The sequence below is a fragment of the Coffea arabica genome, chromosome 3c (genome assembly GCF_036785885.1).
Source record: "Coffea arabica cultivar ET-39 chromosome 3c, Coffea Arabica ET-39 HiFi, whole genome shotgun sequence".
NCBI lineage: Eukaryota > Viridiplantae > Streptophyta > Magnoliopsida > Gentianales > Rubiaceae > Coffea > Coffea arabica.
In genome coordinates, this window is record NC_092314.1 from 40633426 (window position 1) to 40651236 (window position 17811).

At 38.2% G+C, this 17811-nt stretch overlaps 2 protein-coding genes and 1 pseudogene across 2 annotated transcripts; 2 read left to right on the plus strand and 1 right to left on the minus strand.

The window, feature by feature from the left end:
* Positions 1–293: 293 nt before the first annotated feature.
* Positions 294–5305, minus strand: LOC113739015 (uncharacterized). Its single transcript, XM_072083167.1, has 5 exons — positions 3173–5305; positions 1603–2935; positions 831–1440; positions 727–738; positions 294–447 (listed from the first exon to the last, which is right to left on the minus strand). The coding sequence occupies exons 1-5, from the start codon at positions 5303–5305 to the stop codon at positions 294–296; spliced, it is 4242 nt and encodes a 1413-aa protein (XP_071939268.1).
* Positions 5306–11673: 6368 nt separating this feature from the next.
* Positions 11674–13436, plus strand: LOC140037734 (trans-resveratrol di-O-methyltransferase-like). Its single transcript, XM_072082736.1, has 2 exons — positions 11674–12507; positions 12861–13436. The coding sequence occupies exons 1-2, from the start codon at positions 11725–11727 to the stop codon at positions 13170–13172; spliced, it is 1095 nt and encodes a 364-aa protein (XP_071938837.1). The 5' UTR covers positions 11674–11724; the 3' UTR covers positions 13173–13436.
* A 317-nt stretch (positions 13437–13753) lies between these two features.
* On the plus strand, positions 13754–17264 carry LOC140037981 (trans-resveratrol di-O-methyltransferase-like; annotated as a pseudogene).
* Positions 17265–17811: the final 547 nt, after the last annotated feature.

Here is a 17811-nt window from a genome sequence, read left to right on the forward strand (position 1 = left end):
AAAGGATGATTTGGGTGATTTAGCTGTAGTTTTTTTTTTTTTTAAATATAAATTTCTCAAAACCCTGTTTCTTCATTATTCCGAATTTATATTTCAAAATTCTGAATTTTGAAAAGAAAATAAAAGCCAAAGGTTTTAAAAGAAAATTTCTTTGAAAATGTTTATTTACTTTTTTTTTTTATGAAAGGAATAATAATAATAATAATAATAAATAAATTTTTTTTTTTTGAATTCATGTTTTGTGTCGTCAATCACCGCGTGGGCATGCCCAGATTACAAAACATCCACTGACCTCAGGAGACACAAACACCACGTGGGCACGCCAAGATTGCTCTTCGTCCTCTGATCTCAGTAGACACCAACACCGCGTGGGCACGCCAAGATTGGTCTTCGTCCTCTGATCTCAGGATACACCAACACCGCGTGGGCACGCCACGATTGATCTTCCTGATTTCAGTGAAGGAAATATTAATACTGCTACTACCCAACGAGGAAACGACAAAATGAAAGAAATGAACAACTAAAAACAATAAAATCAATATTCGGGTTGCCTCCCGAAAGAGCGCCTTTCTTTAGTGTCTTTGGCTAGACATAGCCCATAATTTGCTTAAACCAAGCAAATTGGGTCCTCCAAATGCATCATCTCTACCCGCTCAACTGGAACCTCATCATAATACGGCTTGAGACGATGACCATTCACCACAAATTTCTTCTCCGTCTTCAGACTCTGGATCTCCACTGCACCATAATCAAAGACATTAGTTACAACAAAGGGACCAATCCAACGAGAACGTAACTTACCCGGAAATAACTTCAACTTCGAGTGATACAGTAGAACTTTTTGTCCACATTCAAACGTCTTCCTAGAGACCTGCTGGTCATGAAAAATCTTGTTTTTCTCCTTATACATCACAGCATTCTCGTAGGCTTCATTGCGAATCTCCTCCAATTCTTGTAACTGTAGCTTCCTTTGAATTCCGCCCTCTTCGATATCCATGTTGCATTGCTTGACCGCCCAAAATGCTCTATGCTCGAATTCGACAGGGAGGTGGCATGGCTTCCCAAATACCAAACGGTAAGGGAACATGCCGATCGGTGTCTTGTACGCCGTTCTATATGCCCACAAGGCATCCTCAAGTCTCACACTCCAGTCCTTCCTGTCAGGTCGAACCATTTTTTCCAAAATCGACTTGATCTCCCGGTTCGATGCTTCCGCCTGACCGTTTGTCTGCGGATGGTAAGACGTGGAGACTTTGTGCAAGACACCGTACCTCCTAAAAAGTGCAGCAATCATCTTGTTGCAGAAATGGGTATCCCGATCACTTACAATTGCTCGCGGCATCCCAAAACGGACAAAGACATTAGATTTAATGAATTCTGCAACCACCTTAGAATCATTAGTGCGGGTGGCTTTTGCTTCCACCCACTTTGAAACATAATCTACGGCAAGCAATATATACAAAAAACCGAAAGATGAAGGGAAAGGGCCCATAAAATCAATACCCCAAACATCAAAAATCTCAACAAAAATCATTGGGGTTTGGGTCATTTGATCCCTTCGAGAAATACTACCTACTCGTTGACACTTATCACATGACTTACAAAATAAATATGCATCCTTAAAGAGGGTCGGCCAATAAAATCCACTCTCTAGAACCTTACGAGCAGTCCTCTTTGGTCCAAAGTGACCTCCACATGCAAAAGAGTGACAATAAGCTAAAATGGATTGGAATTCATTTTCACTTACACATCTCCGAATGATTTGGTCAGCACCACGTTTCCAGAGGTAAGCGTCATCCCAGATGTACGATTTTGCGTCACTCCTTAACTTATTCCTTTTTGCCTTAGGCCATCCTGCAGGAAACTTGTCAGTAACTAGAAAATTAACAATATCTGCATACCAGGGCAAAGTTAAATTAGCAGAAAATAAGTGCTCGTCGGGGAAAGTTTCTCTCAACGGGATATCGTCCTTGGTGACTTGTACCCGACTCAAGTGATCTGCAACCAAATTCTCTGCCCCTTTCTTATCTCTGATCTCCAAGTCAAACTCCTGTAACAACAGTATCCACCTTATCAGTCGCGGTTTCGCCTCTTTCTTGGTCAATAGATACCGTAGGGCTGCATGATCAGAGAAAATAATAACTTTAGCACCAAGTAAATAGGAACGAAATTTTTCTAAAGCAAAAACTACAGCTAAAAGCTCTTTCTCAGTGGTCGAATAGTTCAATTGGGCTCCGTTCAAGGCTCGAGATGCGTAGTATATAGCGTGTGCTGCCTTTCCCACTCTTTGACCTAGCACCGCACCCACTGCGTAATCGCTGGCGTCACACATGATTTCAAATGGGAGATTCCAGTCAGGGGGTTGGATGACAGGTGGAGAAGTGAGTAATTTTTTTAACTTCTCGAACGCTTCTTCGCACTCCTCGTCGAATTCAAAACTGACATCCTTTTGTAAAAGCCTGAAAAGTGGTGCCCCGATCTTTGAGAAATCCTTGATAAATCTGCGATAGAAACCTGCATGTTCTAGAAAAGAACGAACTTCCCGTACAGTTACGGGGTAAGGTAAAGCAGATATCACATCTATTTTAGCTTTATCAACCTCAATTCCTCTAGACGACACTACGTGTCCTAGAACTATCCCGTGCTCAACCATGAAGTGACATTTTTCCCAATTTAGTACCAGGTTAGTCTCAATGCATCTTTTTAAAATCAATGTCAAGTTATCTAAACAATCGTCAAAACTATCACCATAGACACTAAAGTCATCCATGAATACCTCAATTATTCTCTCTACATATTCAGAAAAAATGCTAATCATGCACCTCTGGAATGTTGCAGGGGCATTACACAATCCAAAAGGCATCCTTCGATAGGCAAAAGTGCAAAAGGGGCAAGTGAAAGTTGTTTTCTCTTGATCCTCTGGCGCAATTGCTATCTGAAAATAACTAGAGAAACCATCCAAAAAACAATAATAGGCACGGCGAGCTAACCTTTCAACCATTTGATCGATAAATGGAAGGGGAAAATGATCCTTCTTGGTCACTGCGTTCAATTTACGGTAATCGATGCACTGGCGCCAACCCGTAGGCTTTCGAATTGGAACAAGGTCCCCTTCATGATTTTCTTCCGCAGTTACCCCTACTTTCTTTGGCACCACTTAAACCGGACTCACCCATGGGCTGTCTGAGATAGAGAAAATAATTCCTACGTCCAGAAGCTTGATTATCTCTTTCTTGACCACTTCCATCATGATGGGGTTCAATCTCCTTTGTGGTTGTCTTATCGGCCTAGCATCCTCTTCCAGGCGAATGCGGTGCATGCACACAGACGGACTTATACCCTTGATGTCTGCAATTGTCCACCCTATAGCTTCCTTATGCTCCCTTAAAACCCGCAACAGTTTGTCCTCCTCCGTGGGTGATAATTTGGATGAGATTATCACTGGTAACGTCTCTTTTTCACCTAGAAAGGCATACTTTAAATGCTCGGGAAGGGGTTTCAACTCCACTTCAGGTGCCTGCACGATAGAAGGTAACAGCTTTAGGTGTGGTTCAGGCACAAATATAGGAGCAACATCATACCTTAGAGGACTTTGGCCTAGTGAATGCAAGGCTCCAACCATTCTTTGCAAATTGATGTCTAACTCCATTTCGCAGGCCACTTCCAGATCCAAATGTTTGGTGATTGCTACCTCCAATTCATCCCTGCCATTAATCTCAAATACTTCTTGCACCAAAGGGTCAATTATACTCACAGCAAAAACAGCATTAGAATGACACGGATATTTCATGGCCTCAAATATACTAAAATGAACTATTTCTCCATCAAATTCCATCGTTAGGGTGCCCTTACTAACATCAATTTTTGTACGAGCCGTGCTCAAGAAGGGCCTCCCCAACAAAATTGGTGATGGATTTGGAGAACGTTCATCACCCATATCAAGAATATAAAAATCAGCAGGGAACACTAAATTGTTCACTTGTACTAACATATCTTCTATCACCCCATCAGGATAAGCATTAGTCCTATCAGCCAATTGAATTATAATGCCAGTTTCCTTTAAAGGGCCCAAATTCAGAGAAACATATATAGCCCTGGGCATCACATTTATAGAGGCTCCTAAATCTAACATGGCATTCCTAATGCTAATGTTCCCTATTTTGCACGGAATAGTGAACATACCTGGGTCTCCGCACTTGGGTGGAAGTTTTCTTTGAAGCACTGCAGATACGTTCTCTCCCACAATTATCCTTTCATCTCCCCTCAGTTTCTTCCTATTGATGCATAGGTCCTTCAAAAATTTGGCATACCGGGGTACTTGCTTAATTGCGTCAAGTAAGGGGATATTTATCTCCACCTTCCTAAACATCTCCAAAATTTCCTTTTCCTTATCTTGCTTTTTCGGCCTTTCCAACCTGCTAGGAAAAGGTGGTGGGTTAGGCTTAATTGGAACCACAGGGTTACGTATTACCTCTTTATTTGTGCCAGGAGTTCCTTCTTCCTCAAGCTCCTTCTCAATGCGGTCCTCATTCTTGTCCTTCGGAGCCACTGGTGCTGGTCCTTCAATCTCTTTCCCACTCCTGAGGGTCATTGCACTTACATTCTTGGGGTTCACCTCAGGTTGGGATGGAAGTTTTCCCTTCCCCTGGGAGTCCAGTCGATTGACAATTGAGGCTAATTGACTCATCTGATTTTCCAAGTTTTGCATACGTGCTTTCATCTCTTGATTGTTGGCCTCAGTGTCCTGTTGAAATTTCATAGTATTAGAGGCTATGGTTTTAACCATGTCTTCTAGGGACATACCTGAGGCAGAGGAGGGTTGATTCCTTGTTTGATATTGCTGCTGGAAACCCTGTTGTCTATTGGGGATGAAATTTTGTTGCTTATTTCCCCCATAACTCAGATTTGGATGATCCCTCCAACCCGGATTGTATGAGTTGGAATAGGGGTCATACTGTCTACGTGGCATGGGCATGTTACCAGCCATGTTTGCTTGCTCAATTCCCTCTTCATGTAACTGTGGGCATGAGTCAGTGGTATGACCAATATTCGTGCAAATCCCACACACTTTGGCTTGCTGTGCATTTCCTACAGCTATCTGTCGAACAAATGATGTTAATTCAGATAACTGCTGTTCAATGGAAGATGAACTTACCTCGTTGACCTTTCTCGTAGGAACATCTGCTCTCGTACCAAACTGCTGGCAATTCTCTGCCATTTGCTCAATTAAGTCCCATGCCTCCTGGGTAGTCTTATTTACCAGTGCACCACCACTTGCTGCATCAATGATATTCCTATCGTTCATCAGTAGCCCCTCGTAGAAATACTGAATCAGCAGTTGATCACTTATTTGGTGATGTGGGCATCGGGTACGCAGCCTGGTGAACCTCTCTCAATATTCATACAAGGATTCCCCGTGAAATTGCTTGATTCCACATATTTCCTTTCGCAAACTAGCAGCTCTGGATGCAGGGAAATATTTTTCAAAAAATTTTTTCTGCATCTCTGGCCACGTGGTGATAATGCCTGCAGGTAGACAGTATAACCAGTCCTTTGCCGAATCCTTGAGAGAGAAAGGGAAGACCCTTAATTTAATTTGTTCATCAGTTACTCCCGAAGGCTTCATACTCGAGCACACCACATCAAATTCCTGCATGTGTTTGTGGGGTTCCTCTCCTGGCAGACCATGAAAAACAGGCAACAAATGTATTAAACCAGGTTTTAATTCGAAAGCTGCATTCTCACTAAGGCGAGGAAAAGTTATGCAAAGAGGTTGTTGGGTCAAGTTTGGAGCAGCCAACTCCCTTAATGTTTGTGTGTTTGCCATGTCGACGTCCTCTTGGCAATAATCACTTGAAGTGTCACCCAACGATTCTGCTGGTTCAACTTCGGGCTCAGGTCTCTGAGATGTAGCCCTGGAGTGCTCCTCTCTGAGCTGTCTGGTTTCTTTCCTTGTTCTACGCGCGGTTTTCTCTACTTCAGCGTCAAAAATCAATTCACCTGTACGAGAAGACCTAGGCATACACTAGAAAAATACCAGAAAATTAGAGCAAAATAAAAAAAAATAAAATAAAAAAGATTGAAATTTAAAAAGAAACAAATAATAACGCCAGGTCCCCGACAACGGCGCCAAAAATTGACAGGTCGTCAGCCTGTGCAATAATAATAATAATAATATAGAACCTAGCTACCACTAAGAGCAGTCAATAATTAATCCTAGGTACTGGAGCAGGGACTCTAGGTGTGCAATGGGTTACTTGATTCACCCTGTTCCCGAAGAGTTTGCTTAATCCGATATACCAGAATTAATTAATTGACAAAAATTACTAAATAGTAGACAGTGGCAAGTAGGGTCGTCTCCTCAGGGACTGGAGATATCTGTTTCTTTTTAAAATCCAATTGATAAGGGGGGGATTTCACCGGAATGAAACTAAAAATAATTAGACAATTTAATTAAAAATGAATAAATCACTAGCACAAATATAGCAGGAATTTAATCAGGAATAAATAAATTCTAGCCAAGGATGCAACTACTCAGGTACAGTCCATTTATCTGATCATTGATGCAGGAGAGGTTCACTTAATTCATTAATAGGCTAGTTATAGTCTGACGACCAATTTTTCCTTAAATTATTGATAACCAAGGTACGACCATTGATCACCCCTAACCAGGAAATACTCCTAGGTACGACCGTAGGAATTAATTTCCCAATTGCATTAATATTAGAAAAACCTAGCCCTAACCAATAACACGCTACGAGGGTTATTTAAATTAGATTGCACGTTCCCCTAATGTGTAAACACACCAGTTGCCACTAATATTAATCAATCAAACAATTACGGATTTAATTGACTAAATTGGCACGAGATTAATAAATCACATTGAACATTGGGCCCTTGACATCCAATTAATAAAATAATCCCATGAAAATATAAGCAGACAACGTGCAAATATTAATAAATTAAGGAACGCGTGAAAACTAATTAGATCTCACAGATTTTCGGGACTGCGCCGTCGAGTTGACCCTTGACTAGATGGAAGACTTAGCCACGCCGCATAATTAAATCACCACACGAATTAATAGATTGCAAAGGCATTGCGATTTCTATTAAGAAGCAAGGAATAAAAGGTGTTTTTCCCGTTGGGGAATATTGTCGAACACCTGGCGTGCGTCAGAGGCCAGTCAGGAGAAAGCAAAACTAAAACTGAACTAAAAGACTAAAACTAGAGGTGTCCCTGTTATTCTACGTCATCCCTATTTAAGCAACAAAAGAAAGATGACTAAAGCCTATCTAGGTGGTCCCCACACATGTGGACAAAGCCTTCAAAGTACTACTTGCCCAAGTCTCTTTCCGTAGCTTTCTTTGAAGAGCCCAAATGACATATAGTTTGTGGTCCCCCACCAATTCAAGGGCCCAAGAATTGAAGCCCCTAGAAGTCTCCATATTCTCCATAAAATCCCTCCTTTTTGGTAGTTTTCTGTTTCACTCCTGAAATTAAGTCCATATACCAAAAATGAGTAGATCTCAGCAATTAACACAATATTTATCAGCGATAAAAGGAAAAATTAATAATAAAATTACCAACAAATTATACCCTATCAAACTGCAGCCGAGACTAAGTGTATACGCTAATATGAAATTGAACACATGCTCATTTTCAATAAGTCTTGGTCATGTTAGTAGAGCCATGGGATGTTTACGATTTGAAATGATTTTCATCATGCCATTTTCAAATTTTAGTTTCTTTGAGCTACGGCTAGAAAACCCACCAAAATATTTTTTTTTTAAAATCATAATGGCTGCTGATTGATGTTCTATTACCATTCATGACTTGCATACTTTTGGCAATTAGAAATCCTATCCTATGTACTGCATGGATGGCCAAACCTATGTATGGTTTCAATCAGTTTTGCTTTGACCAGATTTTTTCGTGCACGTATGTATGGTTATTCATGAAACTGGCTAGCTAATTCCAATCTTTAATAAAAGTGGTCGGGCTAAATCTCATTAGTCAATAAGTTTAATTAAAATCATAAATATATACTACTTCCCCTCCTTTTTTTTTTTTGAAAGATTAGTTTGCTACCCCTCAATTCTTTCGATTATTTAATTCCACTTTATTTTTCTTTTTAATGCTTTGCCATATATATATTCAGGTTATTCTTGTACCAAGCATATCAGCCCTTATTTGGCTGAATGGAGCACGTGTTACAACGCAATTGTAATTCAAGTAAATATGATTATATTATGAGAGATAAAGTAAACAGATTTCTTTAAAAGAGTGAGTGCTGACTTATAATGAATTGCTTGATTTGTTTAATTCCCAATTCAAAAAATTTCTACGTCGTAGTCTGGCATACAACTCTATTTTCTCCTTCACAGTACTTGAAGTAACGTTAAATAAGCATCTTGTATCCAGTAAGAGTGACATTTATACGTTTAAGGTGCAAGGACAAGTCTATCATGATCTTTCTAACCTAATGTGATAGGTTGCAATTTTATCATTTATTTTATTATTAATTTTCTCTATTACCTGACCCGATGTGGGTTAATTGTTAAATTTTACTCACTTTTAGTATTTTGCATCTATTTCAGGGAGTAAAACGAAAATATGATAACATGTGCTAATTTGATAGAAAAGGAGTCCAGATGATAAAACTCGTCCCAGGGGCATTTTTGGAAAAGAAGATGTTACGCCCATTTTGATAAATTCGGTGAAGGAAGGACGGCTGAAGGGCTTCTTCTTCTTGTTGGGAGCCGCCGCACTTAATACGTTTAAGGTGACATTTATACGTTTAAGGTGCAAGGACAAGTCTATCGTGATCTTTCTAACCTAATGCATAATGAGATGTGCAACACCATCTCTAACATTTCTGCAAACGCAAAGAATGGGATAATATCATGAAGTGCTAGTTTAAGCTAAGTAACAAGTGGAGTTTTACAATTTTTTTAAAAATATTTATTTGGAGTTTTATAGTATGATTTTTATCTGTGTTTCATTTCTGCAGATAACTAATACCGAAATGAATAATCATAATAAGATTAGCCGTCAAATTGTCATTGTCCATGAACAGCCCCATGGGGAAATGGCGACTATGCAAATGCTTTGAACCAAGTAAGTTTGTGAGGAATTTGAGAGCAAGCTAAGCATGTGAAAGCAGAACACGGGCTGCTTAGCTGCCCAATTAATTTCAGGGAATAATTTCATTTCTTCCCTGAATTTTCCCTGACCAACACTCTTGATGATTTACAATTCACAAATTAACTCTTGATATACAGTAACTTCATTAACTTAACTTGAGGAGACAAATTGGTTTTGAGTGGAGGTCATCCCTCACTGGGTCACAATCTGCCTCAAAACTATAACCATAAACCCCAGAATAATAATAATCATCATCATCATCCATCCTTTGCATGGCTACTGGCATTCTGGAAAAGGCATGTAACGTGATTCGGAAATCCCATGTTGATTTACTCGCATAATTTGATGAATTATGACTAATTGAGAGGAACTGGTTATTACTTCGTCATTGCATTAAGTTTTGTTTATGTTGAATTAATAGTAAACAGTCAATTTCTGGAGATGCTGTGACAAAGGTTAATTGAACTTTGTCAAATTTAATGTGTTTTTTTAATTGATCTCATTGTATTTTTTAATTCATTTTTTACATAAATATTTTTCTCAATATGCTCATTTTAATAGGACATTGTTTGTCGACTTTATTAAGTTTATCACGGAAATTGTAGCTGCGTGATTTATTTTAGTCTCGTGACCTGTGCTATCAAGTCCAATTTCTATTTGGCTTGCAATTGAAATCATTCAAGAGTAAGAAACAAAAAACTGCTAAACTAACCAAAGCTCAAGCCAACAAATATTCAACTTCATAAACTCTCTATTCCTCACGTGTGCAGTTTAACTTCATAAGCAGAAATTGGTGTGGCCAGCCAATCAGCCTTGCTAAATTGATCATTGCTATACCAATCAACAGTCCAGGGTCACTTTTTATTAGTTGTCTCATACCGATTTAATCCATTCAGACTTCTTCATTAAATCAAATTAGGTTCCTGAAAATGAAATCAAAAGGGTTATCTGCCCACTTCGTTAACAAGATATGCAAGTAATGTTGGAAACAAATCCAAAAGTGACAAAATATAATTTAAAAGTTTAGTACTCAAACAAATGTGTATGTGCCGTAATTCTTTTTTTAAATGTTTGACAGACAAACTGCACTGCAAATATAGCAACAAATCAAGGTCAAGAAACAAAAGTTTAGCCCATTATGGAGTTCAATATAATATAATCAAAGTTTAAATTGTATAACAGGTGCCATAGAACACTCGTTAAAATATATTTCAAGTGTTATGTTTTTTAAAATATAATATTAATTAGAGAAAGTAAATAAATATAAAAGAGGGTAGGTAAGATTAAATAAGGAAAGTATGTAAATACAAGAGAGGATAATAATTGTTACTATGCGTATATATATGATATGTTAAGTGAATATTATGTAAGGCACCCATTAGTAAAACCCAAGTTTAAATTCTGCAAATATTCAACTCAAATTTTTGTACTTATATTTTTTTTCTTTGCGAGGATTTTGGTTCCTTTAACACTTGTATAGGCATTCCTTTCTCCATCTTCACAATAACGAGGAAAGCTTACCAAATTTACATGTGTTCGAAAATGTCTGCATGTGTTGAATTTTCAAAATAGAGAACTTTTAAATTAAGAATTGTGTTATCTTGTGGCCATTAAGACTTGTAAATCATACCAAACTTACTGTATAAATATACATCCTAACAATTATTAATATACCTTATTTCTATAAATTTTCTTTATTTAACTTTACATTTCTAAGATATTTACATGTGAACTTCATCTTAACAATGAATGCCTAATGGATAAGACCCTAAATTAAAGACCACTTCATTTACTTTAGCATCATGCCATGTTCAATTACCCCATATTTTATAGGTCGAAGACTCTAAATCTAAGAGCTGCAAATTATGGATATATACATTGGTTCCACATTTCATCAAATTCTAGTATTTGATATTGATTAACAATAATGGCTAGTACTAATTTTCGAATCCATTAGAGTTGTAAATCTCTCATAGTAGGAAGAAAACAAGGCTTAACGTTCCAATTAAGAAATGTATCCCTATATTTAGGACAAGAATAATGTTTCTTAAGCATTGCAATACACCAGATCGTTGTGAAAAGAGAATTTGCTCAAGAATGATGCACCAACGTAAAATTTTACTCAACCACGGCTCAAAAGTTGTGATAATTTAAATTTCTTTTTCTTCGTCTTCCAAACAAGAAGAACCACCAGCAGCGTGCATTATGTGATTTTCTCAAGTGATAATACGAGTCGACACAAAGAACAATTAATTAATAAGTGCTGATTATACACTTTAATTTAAGCACGTCTCCAGAAACACTGAATTATGTGTAGTTACACCAAGAAGGAGACTAGACTAACCCATATACTCATATTTGAATTGGTCAAGAAAAGGAAACTGATGTCAGCTGCCTTTGGATCCTTGTTTCTGAGTTGATTTCATTGTTTATTTTGCTAACAGGTTCTTGTCAGACTATTAGAAGAAATTATTGCAACGTTATTCCTGTGAATCCCATAATCCGCCTATAAAATGCGAGTTCTACTTGTAATTCCCACCACCAAAAAGCGCAAAAAATCCTAGAATTTCAAACAAAAAATGGATTTGGCTAGAAATATTGGTGATCATACTGATGAGCTTTTTCAAGCACAAGCTCACATATGGAACCATATATTCAACTTCATAAATTCTATGTCCCTCAAATGTGCAATTCAATTAGACATTCCAGATGTTATTCACAAGCATGGCCGGCCGATGACCCTCGATCAATTGATCGATGCTCTTCCCATCAAGAATGAAAAAGCCCCATTCGTTTATCGTCTCATGCAGATTTTGATCCACTCAGGCTTCTTCATTGAAGCAAAGATTCCTGGAAATGAGAATGATAATCAAAAGGGTTATCTGCTCACTTCTGCTTCTGAACTTCTTTTAAAGAGCAACCCTTTTAGCGTGACGCCATTTTTACTGGCCATGCTCGATCCCGCCTTGACAGATCCATGGCACCATCTCAGCCAGTGGTTTCAGAACAGCTATGAAAGCCCATTTTATACTTGCCATGGGAGGTCACTTTATGATTTTGCGAGCCATGAGTCTCAGCTTAATCAATTCTTTAACGAAGCAATGGCTAGTGATGCCCGGATGGTTAGTAGCGTGGTGACCAAAGATTGTAAGCATGTTTTTGAGAGTTTGAATTCATTGGTAGATGTTGGAGGTGGAACTGGGACCTTTGCTAAGGCAATTGCTGATGCTTTCCCTCGCCTGAAATGCACTGTGCTTGATCTTCCTCATGTTGTTGATGGCTTGGAGAGTACTAAGAACTTGGGCTATGTTGGAGGTAACATGTTTGAAGCCATTCCTCCTGCAGATGCTGTTTTAATGAAGGTATGAAATCGATGTTGCACGTTTTCTAGTTGACAATTTTCTTTTATAGAAGTTTTATTTAGATTTTCATCCTAACTGCCTGAGATCATAGGATTAAAATTCACCAATTATGGGAAGTGTCAACTTCAAAAGTAAGTTTGAGCAGAAGAAATTGAGGCTATGCTTAATCTAAGAACTGCATCATGAAGACGGACAGAAAAAGAACAAAGTTTTAAACGTCAAATTGATGGCATGTGTTTGGTACTATAGGTGAATAGTTTTGTTTTTTCTTTTTGACGCAAAAAGCTTTAGATGGGGTGTAATGTTTCTAACAAAAATTTTCTTTCATTGTGATACAATTTGCAATCGAGCAGTGGATATTGATTGATTGGAGCGACGATGAGTGTGTACAAATACTAAAAAAATGTAAAGAAGCAATTCCTAGCAAGGAAAAAGGAGGCAAAGTGATAATTGTTGACACGTTCTGCAAAAGTCTGCAGAAAGGGGATGATGATCATGAGGCGATTGAGACCCAACTGTTCTATGATATGGGGGCGATGGTTCTAGTCAAAGGAAGGCAAAGAAATGAGAAAGATTGGGCGAAACTTTTCTCTGAGGCAGGCTTCTGTGACTATAAGATAACTGCAGTATTGGGCTTGAGATCTATCATTGAGGTTTATTATTAATTAATTAATATGTCTTTTGAAAATGTTGTTTGTGCTAAAAAGTGATGAACCTTTAGTTAGGGTGTTCAGAATAAATTTTATGGCTTTGGAGTGTTTGTTTTACTCATTTATTGGCAATAGACAAATTGCCAAAGTCCATCTTGAAGCTGAACGTGGGCGGCTGATCAATTTGGTTCGTGCTTGTATCTTGAACCAGATTTACTTGCAAAGTTCACCAGATTTTCTGGCAATTGGGCATTGAATGAGAAGAGAAAAATTACAGCCGCTTGTAGGATCCTTACTAGTATAAATAAATGCCATTTCCTCAGTTGAAGGGCACCAAAGCTCAAGTGAAAGATAGGAAATGAACGAGTTCAATTGTTGAGTGAGTGTTTGAGCAGATATCTCAAGAGTGAGGCACTGATATATTAGAGCAACTATTCTCAAGAGTGAGGCTCAATTATTAGTGTCCAATATAAATTTATTTTGTGTATTGTTATTAAATATATTTTGAGTGTAATAAAATTGTTCGTTTGCCTCCTTTATATAAAGGATTTAATCCATTGATTTGGTATTATACCCCACCACAATCCAACACTGGAATGTGTCCAAATCCCAGCCTGGAATGCACAGCAAGCACATTATGTATAAATGGTGTGGAGTTGAGGTAGCTAAGGACAATAACTGTTTCCAACATTGTTGAAGTTGAAGTAGAGGCATCGCTTCCACTTTAAATTCAGCCATTACAGCTGAATGTAAGTTGAAGAAAGAACGGATAAACATGAGGGACAAAAAACTGAAAAAGATTTTCAGTTCTTAACTTGCCTAAGTTGTACAACACTTTCTAAACAAAATGTAAATTACTTATTCAATTTCGAAACAATGACATTGTATCTAATTAATATTCGTGTAGATCCATATATGTTTGTAATTTCAAAGTTATGTGACTTGCTTTTGGCTGCACATTATCAAAATTTGCCTTGTTGAGAAAATCTTTCCCATACATCATTTGGGACGGTGGCACCTGTGATAGAGCCGTTATTTGGCACGTTTTGCATTGTCATCTTGTTCTAATTTTAGCTATTCATGGTACTAAGAAAGGGAATTTCACTCATATTTGATATTTGTGTGAATTGTAGGTGGTTAGCATTAAAATGATATCGCGGGGTAAATTTCCAGAAGACTTTTCATTTCAGAGCATGGTCACGCCTTAAAAGGAGGACGAAACCGAAAGTCGGACTGCGGTCCACGTGAACCCGAAGCGTGGGATCAGAACTCTGGAGACAAAGCTTTGCTCCAGGCCTTTGTTCCAGACGTCTTTTTCTTTTCTACGTCTCTTGTGCGGCGGATATAAAAAGCGAAACAAGGAAGATTCAAGGGGCATCTATTTTTGAGGCTTAGTTTTCTTTTCCTAGGTTTGTGAGCAGTCAGCCGCTTTTGACTGGGGCTTTTAGCTTTCTTCAGCCGCAACTTAGACTAGTTTAGGAGTTCACCTTTTCAATCTTTTGCTGTAGACGCCTTTGACGTTCGCTTTTGATTTGCTACAATTGTCCATCACTTTTATCCTTTTTCTTGACTCTGCTCCAGGAGCGACGGGATATAAGGAAATGAACCAAGGGAATTTCTCATTTGTTCCTTAGTTAATTCACATCGCTCCGCTCCTTGGAATTAATTGTTTGGATGTTTGCGTGGATGAAATCAATTAAATCGCGTGAGCTTGGCATGATGAGGAGCGGCTAATTTTCTCCTCTACCCAAAGGGTGACGCGAGGGCGCGGTCCATCACACCTGTGAGATCTAATCAAGCTTTCATTATTTCTTCCAATTCGTTATTATTCGTGCGTTTTCTGAATTAATTGTTCATGGGTATTTGATTAATCGAATATCAACGGCCGGGTATTTGATTTAATTTAATAGCCTACTGCCACGTTAATTAAATAGAATCCGTAATTGTTCATTTAGTTAACACCCCGTGGCAACCACCATAATTGGTTTTATGATGGGGAAACGCAGGATCTAGCTTAAATAAACCCTCTTAGCGTGTTTATTGGTTAGGGTTGGGTTCTTCTAGTTTTAATGCAATTGGGTAATTAAATTCCTATGGTCGTACCTAGGGTTGTTATCTGGTTAGGGAAGCAGTCAATGGTCGTACCTTGACTGTCGAAAAGGTAAGGAAGAACTGGTTGTCAGAGCTTATTGATAACTATAACCAACCTAGTGATGAATGGGTGAAATATCTTTGCATCGATGATCATTTAATTGGACCGCGCCTGAGCAGTTGATCCTTTGGATAGAACTTTTATCAATTGCTATTTTTATTGAATTGTGCTTTGTGAGTTAGTTCTGAATTTAGTTCGCTTTATTTTTACTTTGCTTTTATTCTATTTATTTATCTTCCATTGAAAATCCCCCAATTTTGTTCTACTAGTTTGGAAAGAAATAATTTCCTACCCGCTCCCTGTGGAATCGACCCTACTTGCCATTGTATGCAAAATTAATATTTTTATAGACAAATCTGGTATATCGGATCAAGCAAACTCTTCGGGAACAGGGTGAATCAAGTAACCCATTGCACACCTAGGGTCCCTGCTCCAGTACTTGGATTTGTTTTATAATTATTTAATTGAGGTGGTAATTAGGACTTTTTAGTAATTATTATTGCACAGGTTCGGCACCTGTCAACCTGACAACTGTCCCATACACCTTTCTGGATCTTGCAAATATATTAGTCAACAAAAAGAGTGCGCAGAAGAACTAAATTGAATTGTTATAGCCACTCATGGCCCCAGTTACTAATCATCATGCCTATCCATTCGTGTGGGTCTTATATGCTCTTTAACCATAAGATTGGATGCCTACCTGTTATACCCAAAAAGGAAAACAAAATCAACAGCGAAACAGTTGGATTTGGGCAGAAATGGTAATGCTAATGAGCTACTTCAAGCTCAAGCTCACACATGGAATCACATATTCAACTTCGTAAACTCCATTTCCCTCAAATGTACAATTTAACTCGGCATACCAGACATTATTCACAAGCATGGTAAGCCCATGACCCTGGATGAACTCACCAATGCTCTTCCAATTGGCAATGCAAAAGCCCCCTTTGTCTATCGCCTGATGAGGATTCTAATCCGGTCAGGCTTCTTCATCGAGGCAAAAATTAGTCAGCACGATGATGAGGAAGGTTATATGCTCACTACTTCATCTAAACTTTTATTAAAAGATGAGCCTTTTAGCTTGACGCCATGTTTGATCCTACCTTGATGGATCCATGGTACCACCTTAGCCACTGGTTGCAAAACAACAGTGATGTGAATCCCTTCAAGACTTGTCACATCAGAAGCTTAATAATTTTTTTAACGAAGGAATGGCTTGCGATTCTCAGCTAGTTGGCAGCATTCTGATCAGGGATTGCTAGGATGTTTTTTCAGGGTTGAATTCTTTGGTGGATGTTGGAGGTGGTACTGGAACTTTGGCTAAGGAAATTGCTGATGCTTTTCTTGACTTGAACTGTATTGTTCTCGATCTTCCTCATGTGGTTGACTGCTTGGTAGCGAATAACAAGAGTTTAGCCTTTGTTGGAGGAAGTATGTTTGTAGCTATTCCTCCTGCAGATGATGTTACAATGAAGGTAAGATCACCTTTCCAAGAAGATGCAACAGATCCATATTCACCTTTTTGTTGTTAAAAGGCAGCTTAGTATTGATTCTAAACACATCTATATATGCTGCTGATTCATTACAACCATGTCTTTTTGATGTGGTATTCTTGACTAATTTGAATTCTTTGTGATATGAATGTTAATTTAAACAGTGGATATTGCACGATTGGAATGATGAGGAATGTGTACAAATGCTTAGGAAATGCAAAGAAGCAATTCCTAGCAAGGAAAATGGAGGGAAGGTGATAATCATAGACATGGTACTGAATGACCAGCAAAAGGGAGCTGATGATCATGAGGCAATTGAAAGTCAACTTTTCTTTGATATGCTGATGATGGTGCTTGTCACGGGGTAACAAAGAAATGAGAGAGAGTGGGCAAAACTCTTTTCTGAGGCAGGATTCAATGACTATAAGATAACTCTAGTACTAGGCAGGATTCATTGAGGTTTATTATTAGGAGTAGCGGATAATTTTTTTGGACTATTTTTGTTAGACATATGTAAGAAAGACTACAGGGCAGATAACTTAGCCCAAAAAGGAGACCCAACATGTAGCCCATTGTGCGTAGGGATGCAATTGAGCTTAATCAAGTCGAACACTCTAGTATTTAAATTTATTTAATTATTTTAATGATTTCAAAATTTTTGTTTAAGTTTGATTTATTTATTTGTCCTATCGAACTTGAATGAGTTTGACAGGTTGTCGATGCCTGTACAATAATAAAAATAAACCTAATTACCAATTAAAGTAACCAAAACCCGATTCCAAGTACTGGAATAGGGACTTTAGGTGTGTAATGGGTTACTTGATTCACCATGTTCCCGAAGAGTTTGCTTAATCCGATATACCCGATGGGATGACTTTTACACAAATAATTATTAATTTGTAAACAGGGCAAGTAGGGTCGTATCCTCAGGGACTGGGGATATTTATCTCTTTTGAAATCCAAAGTAACACGAGGGGATGTTTTTGTATAAAAGATGACAATTAAAACA

Excerpts from the sequence above, each read along its gene's own strand:
- LOC140037734 (XM_072082736.1), top strand. The coding sequence starts at position 11,725 with ATGGATTTGGCTAGAAATATTGGTGATCATACTGATGAGCTTTTTCAA. Across the intron at positions 12,508-12,860 it reads CAGATGCTGTTTTAATGAAG|TGGATATTGATTGATTGGAG; the intron begins GTATGAAATCGA and ends GCAATCGAGCAG.
- LOC113739015 (XM_072083167.1), bottom strand. The coding sequence starts at position 5,305 with ATGAACGATAGGAATATCATTGATGCAGCAAGTGGTGGTGCACTGGTA. Across the intron at positions 2,936-3,172 it reads CTATCTCAGACAGCCCATGG|ATAGCAATTGCGCCAGAGGA; the intron begins GTGAGTCCGGTT and ends AGTTATTTTCAG. Across the intron at positions 1,441-1,602 it reads TAAGGATGCATATTTATTTT|ATTATGTTTCAAAGTGGGTG; the intron begins GTAAGTCATGTG and ends TGCTTGCCGTAG.